The 16,260-nt window shown below is 33.1% G+C and overlaps 1 protein-coding gene across 2 annotated transcripts in view; it reads left to right on the top strand.

Moving 5' to 3' along the window:
• LOC140449795 (uncharacterized) overlaps positions 1 to 2,001 on the top strand; it is a 56,187-nt gene extending 54,186 nt beyond the window's left edge. For both annotated transcript variants that reach the window (XM_072543150.1, XM_072543149.1), the window contains exon 2: positions 1,405 to 2,001. In XM_072543150.1, coding sequence (XP_072399251.1) covers positions 1,405 to 1,961 — 557 coding nt within the window. In that variant the 3' untranslated portion in view covers positions 1,962 to 2,001. The remainder of the gene's footprint in view (positions 1 to 1,404) is intronic.
• The last annotated feature ends 14,259 nt before the right edge of the window (positions 2,002 to 16,260 follow it).

Below are 16,260 nucleotides of genomic sequence, written 5' to 3'. Positions count from 1 at the left end.
GGCATTTTTAAGAAATTAGCATATAATAATTGTAAAAAGTTGTAGTTTAATGTTGTAAATATATTTAAGTGAGCCATGTGCATAGGCAACCAACTATACATATGTGTGATAGACAGATATACATACTCTCCAAGTGACATTTTAGGAATATAAAGTGGGGTTATAATAATAATGTTAGTTTAAAATGTTTAATTTATATATATTTAATGATTTAAATGTTTATTCTGATCTGAAAAGCCTAAATGTCAACAAAATTATCAATAGAACATTAACGAATTCTCCAGAATGCAGAATTTGACCTTTGTTGACGGTCGAACATTCTGGAAATAATGGTGATGTCTGATATGATGGATCCAAGATATATTTTTTTTTTCGAGAACATCCATATAGAAGAAATAGAACTAAATCGAACATGACTTCTTACCAGATGGTTCTAGAAGATTGAAAAGATATAAATACCCGTGATTTGGATTCAAGATGGCAGTTTTTTACTATGAAAGTCAGTCAGAAGGCCAGTTTATTATGAAAGTTAGTAGACACATTTAGTTAGTGAAGTAAATTGTTCAGAATTTTCAAGAAGTCAGTCAGAAAAGTTTAGTAAGAAATATGAAAGTTAGTTGGAGTCAGTGAATCAGTTACAAATAGTCCAATTGTTTAATATAGTGAGTTAAATGAAGATTAAAAATTATGCATATATTTTAATGCACATTTATAATTATACACAAATAATTATTGAAGATTAAAAAAGTATATTGGAAGAAATTAAAATTATATTATGATTGGAGATTAGTATAAATCAACTTATAATAATTGGATATTGGTATATTGAAAAGAAGAATAAATATAAATGCTGTTTTGCTGGTTTGCTTGGTGGTTTATAAATGCTGGTGAAGAAAAATATATCTTAAATTGGTAGAAGCTGATAATTGGAAAAAGTAATTTCACAAAAACAAGGATAACCGAAGTACGAAGACATTCAGTAGTGATTAGAATCTATATAGTGGAAAACAGTTCATTTAGGCATTCAGTGAAAGAAAGGTACAAAATTTTGTTAATATAATTTAGTTAATGTCATAACAATTTCAATTTTGAAGATAGTTTGTTTAAATTTTACATTGTCTATAGAATTTAATTAGTTTTATAAGAGTATCAATTTAAAGATAGTTTATTTTAAATTTACATTGGCTAGGTTAGATATATATGTGTGTTTCATAATAGTTATAATAAAGATAATTTAAAAAAGTACTTACAAACTAATTCTTTGAGAACCGCGATAAAAACCCTATATTATTAAAATACTCATTGCTCATCATTCAAACAAACAATACATCATAACAATATATATATATATATATATATATATATATATATATATATATATTTAATTGTAATTATTTTTTTTAGATGCATCTAAAGTAATCAACATTGATTGGAGAGGCGAGTACGGAAATATGTGGCTGACCATAATTACTGAAGAAGATGGTGGAATATGGGAATGCTCGAATTACAAAAGACTTATAGTTAGATACAATATTATAGTAAATCCCATAAAAGAACCATCTACCGATGATACCACCAAAATATCTCCTACAACGACAGTTTTATATTCCAAAGTTTTATACACCAAGAGTACCCCTTCTCTCGCTTTAAATCCAAAAGAAAATGAGAGAACCACTATTACACTACCAACATCAACAGTTGTTAATAACTTACAACTTACTGTTAAACAGAAGGAGGAATATCAAAAGGTGTCACTTCATAAGCAATTACACAATAGGAAAATGGTTAACATGGTTCAAGAGAAGGAAGCTGGTATGCTTGTAGATGAATCCGTCAAAATCATTTCTGATAGTTTGAAAAATCCATATTTAAGGTCGCAGAAAAATATGGCTCCTACTTTGTTGAACACCCCATGTATACTTTTATTTATTGTATTTTATATTAATATTTTTATTTTGTAATTTAATTTGAAGCAATTGATAAATAAATGAATATATTTTATCATAGTTTTGATGAATCAATAAACACGCATCTGCCAGATGGAAGAATTTGTAATAGTTAATACACTTTTTAAACTACCAAAAAGAATATTGTATACATGGAAATCTACCGAAGATATAAAAAATAGAATAATCCGAAATCAAATTGACTTTATCCTCACTAGAAAAAAATTTCGTAAGTCTATACTTTCTGCCAAAACTTACCCTGGAGAAGATATCGGTTCAGACCTTAACCCCATACTAGTCTCATTACAAATTAAATTATTATTATTATTATTATTATTATTATTATACATAAGCGAGGGCAGAGGAACTAAGTCCCTATTATGTCCAAAAACAAAGAAATTTCTTTAATAACCTACTAGTAAAAAACAAAAATTACAAATAAAAGAAATAAAATTACAATTTTTGGTTTAAAAGAAAAACAGTATTTTAACTATAATGTAAAACGGTCAAGTCTGTTTTTGAACGAGTTGGTAGAGGGAGCAGAGACAATGTTATCGTTAAGGTTATTCCAGCACTCAAAAACTCTATTTGGTAAAAAGTTCTGCCTTGATCTTGTAGAAAAATTTTCTTTCTTCAGTTTGAACTGATGACCTCTGAGGCGTTCATCTTGATTAATGATAAAAATTTCATCGAGATTTCCAAAATTGAATTTTAATATTTTAAAAGTTGTAATTAAGTCTCCACGTTGTCGGCGAAGTTCAAAGGAAGTTAGGTTAGCCATACTAAGTCTTTCTGCATAAGAAGGTCTTCTCGGTCCCAAAGAAATTCGGGTGGCTTTTCTTTGGACGTTTTCCAACATAGTCTTGTCTCGAACCAGATCAGGATACCACGTTGGTCCAGCGTATTCAAGTATGGCTCTTACGTACAGAATGTAAAGTTTACAGAATGATTGCATTGAAACTCTCGAAAAACACCTCCGAATAAGATACAGTCTGGAGTTCGCACGTTTACAAATAGAGGTAATATGGTCGGACCAAGTTAGGCTGCTGTTTATGATAACACCAAAATCGTTATACGAAAACACTGAAACTAATGGCTGCCCGTTAACAAAGTACGGCACAAGTGGGTTATTTTTACCAATTCGAAGCACTACACATTTTTCGGCGTTTAAGGGGAGTAACCACTGGGAACACCAAGTTAAAATAGAGTCCAAGTCCATTTGGAGGGTTAGCTGGTTTGTGATTGGATTGGCATATATTTTTGTGTCATCAGCGTAGAACGATATCTTACTTGAGACATAATAAGGAACATCGCTGGTGTAAACCGTAAACAGCAAAGGTCCAAGGACGGAACCCTGAGGCACTCCACTTTCCACTAACCTGTCCTGTTGTAGCATTTTATTTTGAAGTCTCCTCGTATATGTGTTAATTGAAATCCCCTTATATATGCATTATAATAACGAAGAATTTTTTCAATGTTTCTTAGTTCGTATCCTTCAATTTAAAACCCAAATAATCTCTTTCGTTCCTTTTAGGTCGCCGACGTCGATAATAAATAATTTTATTGTTTATTTATGTCACAGGCGCAAATTCTTCGATATTTCTTTGTTCGAACCGCCCGATATTGCGTTTTCAAATTAATTTACGTCTTAATTTCCGTTGTGTTTAGTTTATACGCTAAGTGCTTTGTTTGTTCTAACTTATGCGAGCAATTTTTAAAGATAATTTCGTCACTTTCGTTGGAGCCGCGGTGAAGAGCGGCCAACGTCATGTCCAAATTCAATTTGAATTTGTAGTTTTCTGTTTTTGTCCCTTTTCAGGGAAATCTTCGTCTTTCGTTATGGAAATCAATTTTAGTAGCAGTTAATCAGAGGCAGAATCATAAGTTTTGTGCTCAGTGCCGGCTTCGGCCTCAAATGGTCGATCCAATTTGTAGTGTGAGATCCAGTCCCTTTTGTTCGTGTCCAGGATTCAACTCCATCCACGTCAGATTTTCGTTCCAGATTATGGAAATGGTTTCCCTTTGTTCCAGAGTTTCGTTGTTGCAGTTTCAGTCCAGAGATGTAACAATTTCCAGAGTTATGTGCGAAATAGTGAAATCCAGGTAACATTTTTTTGTGTAAATTTAAAGTAAGGAAGACATTTTTTAAAAAAAGTAATAATTTTTTTTTTTTATTTCGAATTAACGTGTCTCAACATCTTAGGTCATTGACACGGGAGCAAAGGTTTACAATAGTACTTACAAAGTTATGATACAAAGTTTACAATTGTGAAGAATAAAAATATTATGTAAATTATATTTTGTTAAACAATTGAGAAGTCTTTAAAAAGTCTATTAGGCTCTTGAGTCGGCTTGAACAGTTCAGAAGTTCTTCTAGACTATGGGTTATATTGTTGGCAATGCGGGTGGCCTGGTAGTGCTGACATTCTGTGAGGATGTGTTTGACGGTGATAGGAATATCGTTGCAGTGAGAGCATAACTGTTGGTCTGTAGAGGTCATAAGATGACCGTGTGTCAAACGTGTGTGTCCTATTCTCAATCTTCGTATTGCTATCTAAAAGTAATAATTGCTTTCATACAAAAAAGAATTTGTAATATTTAAAGTAGTAAATTTTATGGTTTGACTTTAGCTGTCTATTTGTTCAGTTTTTTTTAAATTTAATGTTAATTTATGACAGCCCGTTTTAGCATTTTTGATTTGTTTTGTTTTCTTTAAAAGAAAGGTTAGCTTACATGTAAATTTTGTAAGTTTTTGTAGTATCTTCAACTCCTGGAAATTGTAAACAGATGACACATGTAAGTCTTTTTTGTATTTTTGTATTTTGCAGCTATTGTCATTATAATTTTGTATTGTCTTTTTTGAGCGTTCTTGTATTCTTTATGTTTTGTAACTGTTTGTGGTGACACAAAAATAAATGTTAAATTTTGTTTCTTAACATTTGTTTATTTTTTTAACTAACCCTTTTTTTGAGTTTCCATTTGGAAAAGATATGTTTTTTTATGTTTAATAATTATATCTCCAGTTACAACTAGCTGGATGTAATAGGTATAATTAGGCACCTCAAGTGGCGCCCTATATTAAATTTCTTGAGGTGTTTCCGGTTTATTTTCATTCTGTTTGTCCCAAGAGATTTATGACCCTTTATTTCATTTTTCTGGTAGTTACCCCAATCCTACCCCCTTGTCTTTTACTTATCCACGACCCCAGCTCTCCAAATAACCCCTGAGTGCCCGTTCGCACAAGTAGCGTTTATTTTGCTTACCCTATCTCCACTCCCATAGTTTCTCTTCCCTCAATTTTCTACCCCTTACAATAATACCCTATGGTAGGCAAAATATATCGTTACACTGTGAGAAAGATTCACCAACTCTAACTTTGTAATATCGATCTGTCAGAAAATCATCTATCCAACGAAGTAAAGTACCGCGAACTCCGAAATGTTCTACCTTATGTAGAAGTCTGCGCTTAGGTACACGGCCAAAGGCTTTAGAGAAATCTAGATGAACAACGTCGACAAATTTTTTTAATTAAAGCTAATTAAAAAACCTACACAAAGTAGAAATCATATTACGGGATTGTAAGGAAATTAAAAACAAAGAAACAAACTGTAAAAACTCCTTTACATTTTTTTTAAAGTAGCTATAACATTAATCAAAAATGGGAGAATATAAAACAAGCAGTAATTAAATATTAGATTCATAAGAATGGTAGATTAATTTTGCGAAAATAGTTGAAGACACTAGAGGCATAGAAGATCAGGGAAACGAAATGAAAACATCTATTACCACAATTGCGCATGAATATTTAAAATCAAAAAGAGAAAAGAAGCAAGAATGAATGACAGATAAAATGTTGCAGATGATGGAAGAGCGAAGAATATTAAAAGGTAGAAATGACAACAAATACAAAGAGTTGCATAAGACTATACTAAACGAGCTAAAAGGAGCAAGAGAAGCATGGCTGACGGAGAAATGTACGGAAGTTGAAACACTACAACGCAAACATGACGATTTCTATATGCCCAAAAAAATTAAAGAGGTGCAGAATACCAGAAAACAACGCAATACAGGCATAGTTGTAGACATTGAAGGCCAGATTTTGACTACCATACCATAAATTACGAATATGAAAAGAATATATGCAACAATTATTGGAACATGCAGCACGAAGTCCGACCGAAATAAACAATCCCTACGGGCCAGAAATAACAAACGAAGAAGTAACTATGGCCATTAAGCGGATTAAAGATGGGAAATCACCAGGACCTGATGAGGTGCATGATGAAATTTTAAGATTAAATTTTAATCCCTATTAGAGGCACACCAAATCACAGCTCTTACGAAACTATTCAACAACATCTACGAGACTGGTTACTTACCAAAAGACTTGCTACTATCAATATTCATTTCACTTCCAAAAAAACCAAACGCTAGAAAATGTGAAGATAATGTGAATTAGTTTGATGAGCCATGTACTTAAAGTACTCCTTACTATCACTCGCGCATATACACCAAATTAGAAAAACACCTGAGTGAAGTTCAATTTGGATTGAGAGCAAGACTCGGAACGAGGAAAGCACTTTTTAGGTTGCAAGTTCTAATACAGAGAGCCAGGGATGTCAACTGCGATGTATATGCATGTTTAATTGATTTCGAGAAGGCATTTGATAAAATCCCACACGGGAAACTAATCGATATCCTAAAAACATCAGGGCTCGATGGTAAGGATACAAGACTAATCTCAAACTTTTATCTCCAACAAAAGCAACATTACGGTTAGAAAATTAACTGTCCGAGATCTTCACAGTCAAAAAAGGACTTAGACAGGGTTGCATATTGTCACCTGCATTATTTAACATATACTCTGAAAACGTGTTTAGAGAGGCCTTGGACGAATCAGAAGATGGGATTGCTATAAATGGCCAACTTATAAACAATATATTATATATATATATATATATATATATATATTAGATATGCAGATGATACAGTGTTGCTGGCAGATAGTGCTCAGGGGCTTCAAAGGATGATTGATAACGTTGTAGAAGCATGTAACAAATACGGTCTAAAACTAAATTGCAACAAGACAAAAATAATGATCATTAAACATAAACGGCCAAATTACAATAGGCGATACACCGTTAGAAAGAGTGGAAAAAATATGCTATTTGGGCTGCAATATTAAGGATACTTGGGATCACAGCTAGGCAATAAAAACTAGTATTGAAAAAGCCAGAAGCTCTTTCAACAGCCTTAGGTAGATTCTCTGCAACTTATCTTTAAGTATCAATATACGCATAAGAATTATTAGATGTTATGTCTTTAGTGCCCTCCTCTATGGAGTAGAAAGCTGGAACCTTACAGAAGATTCCATAAAACGATTAGAGGCATTTGAAATGTGGTGCTACCGACGTATGTTGAGGGTCTCATATATACACCACACAAGTAACATAACTATTCTTCAGAGGCTAAGAAAAGACAAAGAAATTATTAACACCATAAAAAACAGAAAATTGGCTTACTTCGGTCACATCATGCGTAATGGTAAATACCGACTCCTACAGCAGATGCTACAAGGCAAGATTGAGGGTAAGAGAGGCCCTGAACGTAGACGAATATCCTGTCTGACCAATTTTAGGAAGTGGACTGGTCTAACGTCAACTGATCTATTTCGAGCTGCTGTGAATAGAATAAGATGGGTCAATGTGGTCGCCAACATCTTTAGAACATACGCACATTTAAGGAAAGTAATTAAAACGGCAAGTAAAAACTTAAAACAAAAGAAAAGAGAACATAAAGACATAAATCCTCGATGTTTTAATAATTTTCATGTTGATAAACTCAAGTTGACTGGTACTACAACAAGAAGATCTAGAAGACCAGAGATATCATGACAGATTGGCAACACAAATTTGACAGAAAAATGCAACGTGAAAAAAGAAAAATTCTCTTATTCCTACACAATGCAACATCCCATCCGGATATTCAGTTATCTAACATATGGATAATATTTTTGTGGAAAATCTGGAGCTACAACACCAGGAAAATGATTTGCCATTCTCAACCTTTTGCGAAAGACATGGAGTTTAACACTTTTTGAACTACCTAGAGATTGATGCAGCCCTATTGAAGTAAACTTAGCTAAAAAATCGGTAAGATAGTTTTCATTTCATTTTAAACTTAGCTAGTTGTAATAGTGATTTTAAAGAAAACTAACAGGTGTCCAATGTTTCCGACAATGAGAGTGATGATAAACTTGAACCATGGATGTATAAATAAAGACTTGAACTTACTACTGCTTACTTAAAACTATAGTATAAAATAGAATAGAAAATATGCTTTATTGTCACTGAAAATTGTACAATTTTATGGATAAAGCTTGCAAAAAGGAAAAAAATAACAATAACAATTAAAATTTACTAAAATTATATAAATCGTCAATATCACATAATCAAAGATAATAAAATATACAATCCATTGCAACGAACTAATAATTTTAAGTTACTGCATGTGATACCCAAACATGAAGAAGAACTTTAGTTGCTTGTACCTAAACGTACTGTAATTTCTTAGTTATTCGTTTAGAGACTCTTCCACTGAATAATAAGGTCTTTCAGATAGATAAACTTTTGTCAATTTACGGAACTTAAGGAAAGAAGTTGTAGATTTAAGTTGCAAAGATGGTTGTATAATTTTTTTGCCGAATATAATATAGATTTCTTTACTAACTCAGTGGACGGAATCGGTAAATGCACATCATGATTAGGTCTTGCTGGAAAACAATGTAGGTGTTAACGAATTAAGCAAACAGTTTCTAAAATATATAAAGAGGGAAGAGTTAAAATCCCGTGATTTTTGAAGTAGCTTCTGCAATGTGTTATTCTACTGAGGCCAAAAAGATACCGTATTGCTCTTTTGGGCATCAGATTGGGCAGCTGTACTAGAACCCCAAAAAGGAAGGCCATATCGAAGATGAGACTCGAAGAAAGAAAAATATGTTATTTTAGAAGATGCTAAATCGATTTTCTTCGAAACAGATCTTATTGCATAGCAGGCTGAGGCTAGTTTCTTACTCAACAAATCGATATGAAGGGATCATTTAACATTTAAGGTTGCTGTCTATAAAAGTACCAAGAAATTTTACAGAATTAACGAAACTGATCTGACTGTTATTAAGAAGCAAGGGTTGACGAACTCCTTTATAGGATAATGCTACTTTGTTATCCACGTTAAAAGAGAGTAAATTAGGGTCGGACCAGGTTTTTATTTTAAGTAAATCAGAAGTTATAATTGTATGAAGTGTTGCAATATTAGAATTCTTCTAGTTAATACTGGTATCATCAGCAAAAAGAAAAAATTTTCCATCGATTTTTAAGTTAGTGGTGTCATTTATAAAGATAGAGAAAAGTAGAGGACCCAGTACTGAACCTTGTGGTACTCCTCATACCATGCTTTTGTGGCTAGAGTCAGTATCATTTGCTCTAACTAGTTGTTTCCTATTCCTTAAGTAAGATTGGAACCAATTCAAAAAAATACCTCAAATTCCGTAGAAATTCAGTTTTTTTATCAAAATATCGTGATTTACACAATCAAAAGCTTTGGCATAGTCACAAAAAACAGTGGCAGTATAAAGATTATTGTTTAGTGCTTGATAGACCTCATGTAGTACAGAAAACATAGCATCGCTGGTACATTTATTAGATAAAAAGCTGAAAGGTTTTGGGGAGATTTAAAAAAAAATTAATGAATATTCCATCAGTACTACCAGTAGTACCAGAATAGGAAATAAGATTTTGTTGTGGCAAAATAGTTGATGTTATATTTTTACTCACATTAACGAAGCATTCATTTAGATTTTCAGGGTTTGGAAGAGAAAGTGTTTGAGCTGTGTTAGTTTTATTTTGAAGATTGTTATAAGGCTTAGAATTATTTTTTATATATAAAGGTGATGCAGGAGTAAGTCAAAAAATATCTTACGTGATTCTAAATATTGTAAAAAATAATGTTAAAAAACAAAATTGATAATTTTTTTAAGAAGTAATACCTACCTTTTTACATTAGTATTTTATTTGTGTGTATGCTTATGCAAATATGTGCAAAACTGTACAATTAAAGATTAAGCAAATCGAAACCTCTTTTTTATTTTAATTGATTAAGCGATAACTCTACACAAAGGACAACTCTACACAACGGACAATTATTTCTCCGGTTGATGTCCGTTATGGAGAAGTTTCACTGTAGAAGGCGCCATCTTCAAAGACATTTAACTCCCTTAGCAAACATTTTCGGACTAGGTGAATTCGGTAAAATTGTCTTAAAATTATCTGAGGAATCTCCGGTCTTCATTTAGTTTCTGAACACCCTGTATAAATGTCAAATTTTTAAAAAAGTTAATATTTTATTAAAAAAATTACCATATCACAAGGTTCTGTATATATCTCTGCACAGAAACATGTTATTCGCTTTTAGTTGTATTGCCGTTTAGGCAATAAAATTTTGCCATCAAAAAGCAAAAGATATAAATAATGTCTCATAATTGCCTCACTTGATTTTTAACAAAAAAACAAAAAAAAAGTACATATTGTATATTTTTCCACAGATACGATTAAATCATGGAGAGTATGGTCATACTTACAGAATGATGTAGAGCCGACAAAAACCACAAACAATTAGAAAACTAATTTTAGACTTAAACAACTGATTAAACAACGAGAAAAGCATCGTTACAGTTTGTAAAATATCAAAAAATTAGAAACATGTCCATGAGTACTAATTAGTTGCCTGAAAGAACATTTAAAACGTTAAAATAATAAGAAAGAATCATATTTGTGTTTTAAGAATGATTTTGACTGTTGCGTGATGATTCTAACATTCTAATCTTTTTTATAGTTTAAAAACATATTTACCTTCATTCCTAGAATTAAATTACACTGATTTCACTAGATATCAAACATTTATTTAATTAGATAAGCACATCGTAATACAAAGAACAATAAAGAGAGGACAAAACGTAAAAAAAATGTTAAATCCTGAAGCACTAGATTTCAACACTTCTTTGGCATTCTTCAAAACGCTTTTTTCTTCTTTATCCAAGGCCTGCGAAAAATCCTCTGCGAGTAAAGCCGGTAGAGGTGCAAACGCTTTAGGAAACCAATTGTCGAGAGAAGAATTCTTTAGTAGATGGCCTATTAACGATTCTGTAGATGATTTTGGCCGAGCAGTAGATTCTGGGTCGGATATGACCTGCATCTGACGATCTTCCAGTGATTCGTATTCCGAATATTGGGACTGCACACAAATGCACAATAAACACGCGAATAAAAAGTAACTCAAATAATACATGGCGGACGGTTGACTATCTATAGTGTAAGTTGTATCGAAAGTGATCTGTTTAGTGCATACCTTAAATAGTGTTGTTTATTTGGGTAGTATCTACAGATGATCGAGTTACACGTATAAAATAACAACAGATGTTAAAATCGAACAATGAAAATGAATTGGTAATTTTCCAGGAATTTAATAATGCATGTAGTCCAATACAATAAAATATTTTGTATTGTGTTGTGTTTTAAATCCCTAAAAGAGAAATATTTTGTAATATTTAAATAAAGTAATGGACAATATAAATATTAAAAATTTAGGAAAGTTCACGAACAGCATAAGGAGCAAGAAGGGGATAACAGAATATAAACTATGACAAAAGAAACAAGTATGAAAAGAAGAATTCTACTCAATCCTAATTTTTTTATTAAACATCTAAGCTGTGGTAATACTATTAAAATCTGATCACAGTTGACCAATTACAATAATCAATTCTTCTTGGATTTAAATTAAAGACCACGGACGAAAAATAAGGAATGTACATTTTTGTCTCAAATCAAAGTAATAAAGCCATCTGGCGGAGTAACTAGCAAAATTTGTGATGCACGAGTTATTGGTAGGTAATAACAAGCGATGTCAGTTGAAAGCTGACCATAAACCATTCTACTTGCTAAAGCCGGACTTAAACGACTCGTGTACTTGGCGAATAATCGTCACTTGCGTATACTTGCCATGTCGTGTGAGTGGGTTACTCGTACAATTATTTGTCACTCGTTGGTTTTCCAGTTGTTGTCGGTAAAAATAATCTGAGTCAAAGGGATCACGATTATTCGTACACTTGCGAAGTAGATACTTGTATATACATGCAGAGGCGCTCTGCATGTGTGTTTTTTTTATTGAAATGAAGTGGACAAATGACGTTATGTTACAGTTTCTTGATTTTTATAAAGTAAGCCGGTCATTTGGATGACCAAACATAAAAAATGTAAAAATCGTAATGCAGTTAATGATATGTGGGAAAGAATATAAGTTAACATATCTGTCCAGTGGACTATAAATGAACTGAAGAAAAAAAGATTTTGCTAATAGCCACATGGCCTAAAGGTTCTCGTTTGAAATCCTGCAACATATGGCTGGCGCTGTATCTACAAAAAAGATTTATATATATTTTTTTCGGTTTCTCTATCTTCTTCTTCTTCTTCAAGTGCCCTCTCCGCTACGGAGTTTGGCAATCATCATTGCTATTCGTATCTTTGAAGCTGTTGCTCTAAATAATTGGTTAGATGTGCACTGGAACCAGTCTCTTAATTGCGCAGCCAAGATATACGTCGTCTCCCCACGCTTTGTTTGCCCTGAATCTTTCCTTGGATAATTAACTGGAGCAATCGTTACTTTTTCCCTCTCATCACATGACCAAAATATTCCAACTTTCTTCTCTTGATGGTGATCAACAACTCTCGTTCTTTGCTCATTCTTCGAAGAACTTCACTATTTGTTACTTTGTCTGTTCAAGCTATTTTCAAAATTCTTCTGTATATCCACATTTCGAAGGCCTCTAGTTTATCAATATTGCTCTTGTTTAAAGTCCAAGTCTCTACTCCGTACAGCACTATCGAGAAGATATAGCATCTAACCAATCTCATTTTCAGGTTTAAGTTAATGTCATGACTTCCCAGAATGTCCTTCATATTAACAAAAGCAGCTCGAGCCTTTCCAATTCTAGTTTTTATTTCTTCTGTTCTTATATTAATTGGTTGGCCGTTAACTTTTATCTCAATCTCTTCTTCTTCCAATGCTTTCTTCATAATTTCTTCCGAATAGAGATTACATAGCATTGGTGACAGCACACATCCTTGTCTAACTCCTTTTTTAATTTGAATTTCATTTGTTGTGCTATTTTCGATGCGTGCAACTGCTTTCTGATTATAATACAGAGTAGATATTATTCTTATATCGCGAGTGTCTAACTGTTTAGCTTCCAAGATCTCTAAAAGTTGGTCATGCTTGACGTTATCAAACGCCTTGTTGTAATTAATGAAACAAGCAAATACATCTTGATTCACATCCAAACACCTCTGTGTCAAGATGTTAAATGCAAATAATGCTTCGCGAGTTCCATATCCTAAAACTGCTCCCGGAATCCAAACTGAGTTTCTCCGATATCTTCTTCCAATTTTCTGTAAATTCTATTGTGAATTATTTTGAGAAATATTTTTAAGGTGTAGCTCATCAGACTGATCGTGCGATGATTACTGCACTGTTTAGCATGTGCCTTCTTGGAAAGAGAGACAAACGTTGATCTTAGCCATTCTTCAGGAATTATACTGTTTTCATAAATCTTGTTAAATAAGTCTACTAACAAGTGGATTCGATCTTCGTCTATCAACTTTAGTATATCCGCTGGTAACTCGTCTGGTCCTGGAGCTTTGCTATTCTTTGATGACTTCACCGCTTGCATTACTTCTTCTTTGCTTATTTCTGGACCTGTCTCCTCTGGAAAATTATCACAAGGAGGCTGCCTTTGATCGTCAAACAGTTCTTCTATGTATGTCTGCCAATGTTTTAGTTTCTCCTGTTTCCATTATCATGTTCCCTTGTTGGTCTATAAGTACTGTCTGCTTCCTGTTTCTATTGTTGATCATTTCTTTAACTTTCTTGTGAAGATAGAACGAATCATATTTGGCTTCCAAGTTTTCAATCTCCTTACATTTGTATTGTAACCATTGTTTTTTAGCGTCGCAGATTTTTATTTTGATCTCTGTGTTAATTTTTTTATACTGTTCTTCATTTTTGCCTTTCGATAGTCTTCGAGAATTCATCAATAACAAAATTTCGTCACTCATCCATTCTTTCTGTTTCTTTGGTTTTTCTCTCTTCAGAATATTTTTAGCGGGCTCTATCTACAATGTTGTTTTAGTTGATTTTAAATACAGGTACTTACCTGTTTCGACTTTCATTTAATGATAGCATGCACCATTTTCCTATCTTGTTTTAATTTAATTAAATAAGCAGAGCTCATCACAACAAAAGCTGCGGAAGCAACAACGAGATTTTCCGGACGACCTCTATCCATATTGACTGTCACACCACTGATTCAGTTGTCAATGCTTTTAGGAATACTTGCGTATACTTGCCATGTCTGTTCACGCTCGAGTACTTGTGAATTGTGCACGTCGTGTGAGCGCCCTGCTTGCGATCGCAATCACAAAGCTCGTACACTTGCAAAGTAGGCAAATATTTGTGTACTTGCCAAGTACACGAGTCGTTTGAGTCCGCTTTAAGAACCAGAAATGTCCGAGGGAAATTGCAAGTAACAAGGAATGTCAATCTCAGATACAGCGCAGCCGTTATGAGACACATATTTTTGTTTTGTTATTCATTCTGGCTTTTGTTGTTTTAGAGGTTATTGTGTATTAGTTTAAATTGTGTGGCTTATTAACTGTGATTAATAAAGTAATTAGATATTGAAAATGTAAAGGATTGATGAATATGTGGAATCACCAAAACAAAAGAAAGAGTCTAAAGGACGAATGACTAATGTCATGCGAAAGCTTCATCTGCGGGGTCATGAGAGCACCGATAGCTGTAATGTAATTGTAAGCATTTAAAATGTTATGAAAATTTGACCAAAAGTCAAAGAATTAAACTGCTGTATAACTTTAATGCTCTAGATTCAAGTGACAAACAAAACTCCCATATCGTAGGTATAATCTCGATCAAAATGATCGCAGAAAGACATTCTAGACAGTCCAATTCCGAGACAGCAAAACATCACGAATGTTCTTTTGGCTATATAGTTATGAGTTTTGAGAGATGCTCAAATGCAAGAGATACCTGTTTGTTTCAAAGCATTTTGCTTAATCCATGGCATCACTAAGAGACAACTTGAGTATATTCAAGGAGGGCTTAAAATGAACGCCGTTGCACCCTCTGATCTAAGAGATAAGCACTCCAATCGGCCACATAAACTAATCATTATTACTATAGATTTCATAAGCATGCACTTAAACTCATTTAAGAGTAGATGAAGCCATTATAGTAATAAAAAGACATCTAAAATTTACCTTACTAAAGAGTTTAATGTAAAAAAATCTACGAATTATTCCAAAAAACCCCTCAGGTAAAGATTGTAATATTTCTTTTGGTTTTCCGAGGTCAGATATATGAAGAGAGTGCGATAAATACCTGGCTAAAGTCACTTCTTTACTAAAATAAGAATACAATCCCGAAGAGGAAAGTAAATTAAAATATTTAAACACAGAAAAAAAACTTCACAAATTAAAGGCCCAGGTTTTTTATGAAGAAGGTGGCAAAAAGGTTTGCTAGACGTGATAAGGGATATGCAGTTCTGGTCGTGAACTATCAAAAAAATGTCTCGCTTTCACACATCAGCACAAACGATGTATACTACAGAAGACAGTTTTCTTTTAATACTCATTCATTCATTACAGTAAAAAAATTTTTGACTCAGCAGGGGAGCCAGAATAAAAATTACTTCTTCTTCTTCTTCTTTTTCTTCTTCTTTTTATGTAGATATGATCCTGCCTGTTTTTCAATGTGCCTCCAGTAAGTTGTTGTTCCATCGTTTTCGTGGTCTTCCTACCAAGTGTCTTGCTATTGGGAACTGTCTCTTGACGCCTTTATACTACTCTATTTGTTGTCATTAGACTTATATGATCGTTACGTCTACTTTTCTATTTCTTACCCAGTTCTTGATGTTTTCCACCTTGCATCTACGTCGTATCAGTTTTGTACATCTAGCTCTGTCTCATAGTGTCTTACCATCAATTTTTCATCTCTGCTGTTTCTAACATCCTTTTTGTCCTTTCTGTGTTAGGTCGTGTTTCTGCCGCGTATGTCATTATTGGTCCGATGACTATTCTGTAAATTTTGTCTTTCATTTCTTTCCCGATATTTTTATTTCTCAATATTATTTTATTGAGGTAACGTGCGGCTCTGTTTGCTCTATTTACTTGATCTTCCACTTCAGTTT

Source organism: Diabrotica undecimpunctata, chromosome 9 (genome assembly GCF_040954645.1).
Source record: "Diabrotica undecimpunctata isolate CICGRU chromosome 9, icDiaUnde3, whole genome shotgun sequence".
Lineage (NCBI taxonomy): Eukaryota > Metazoa > Arthropoda > Insecta > Coleoptera > Chrysomelidae > Diabrotica > Diabrotica undecimpunctata.
This window is presented reverse-complemented; position numbering and strand designations above follow the sequence as displayed.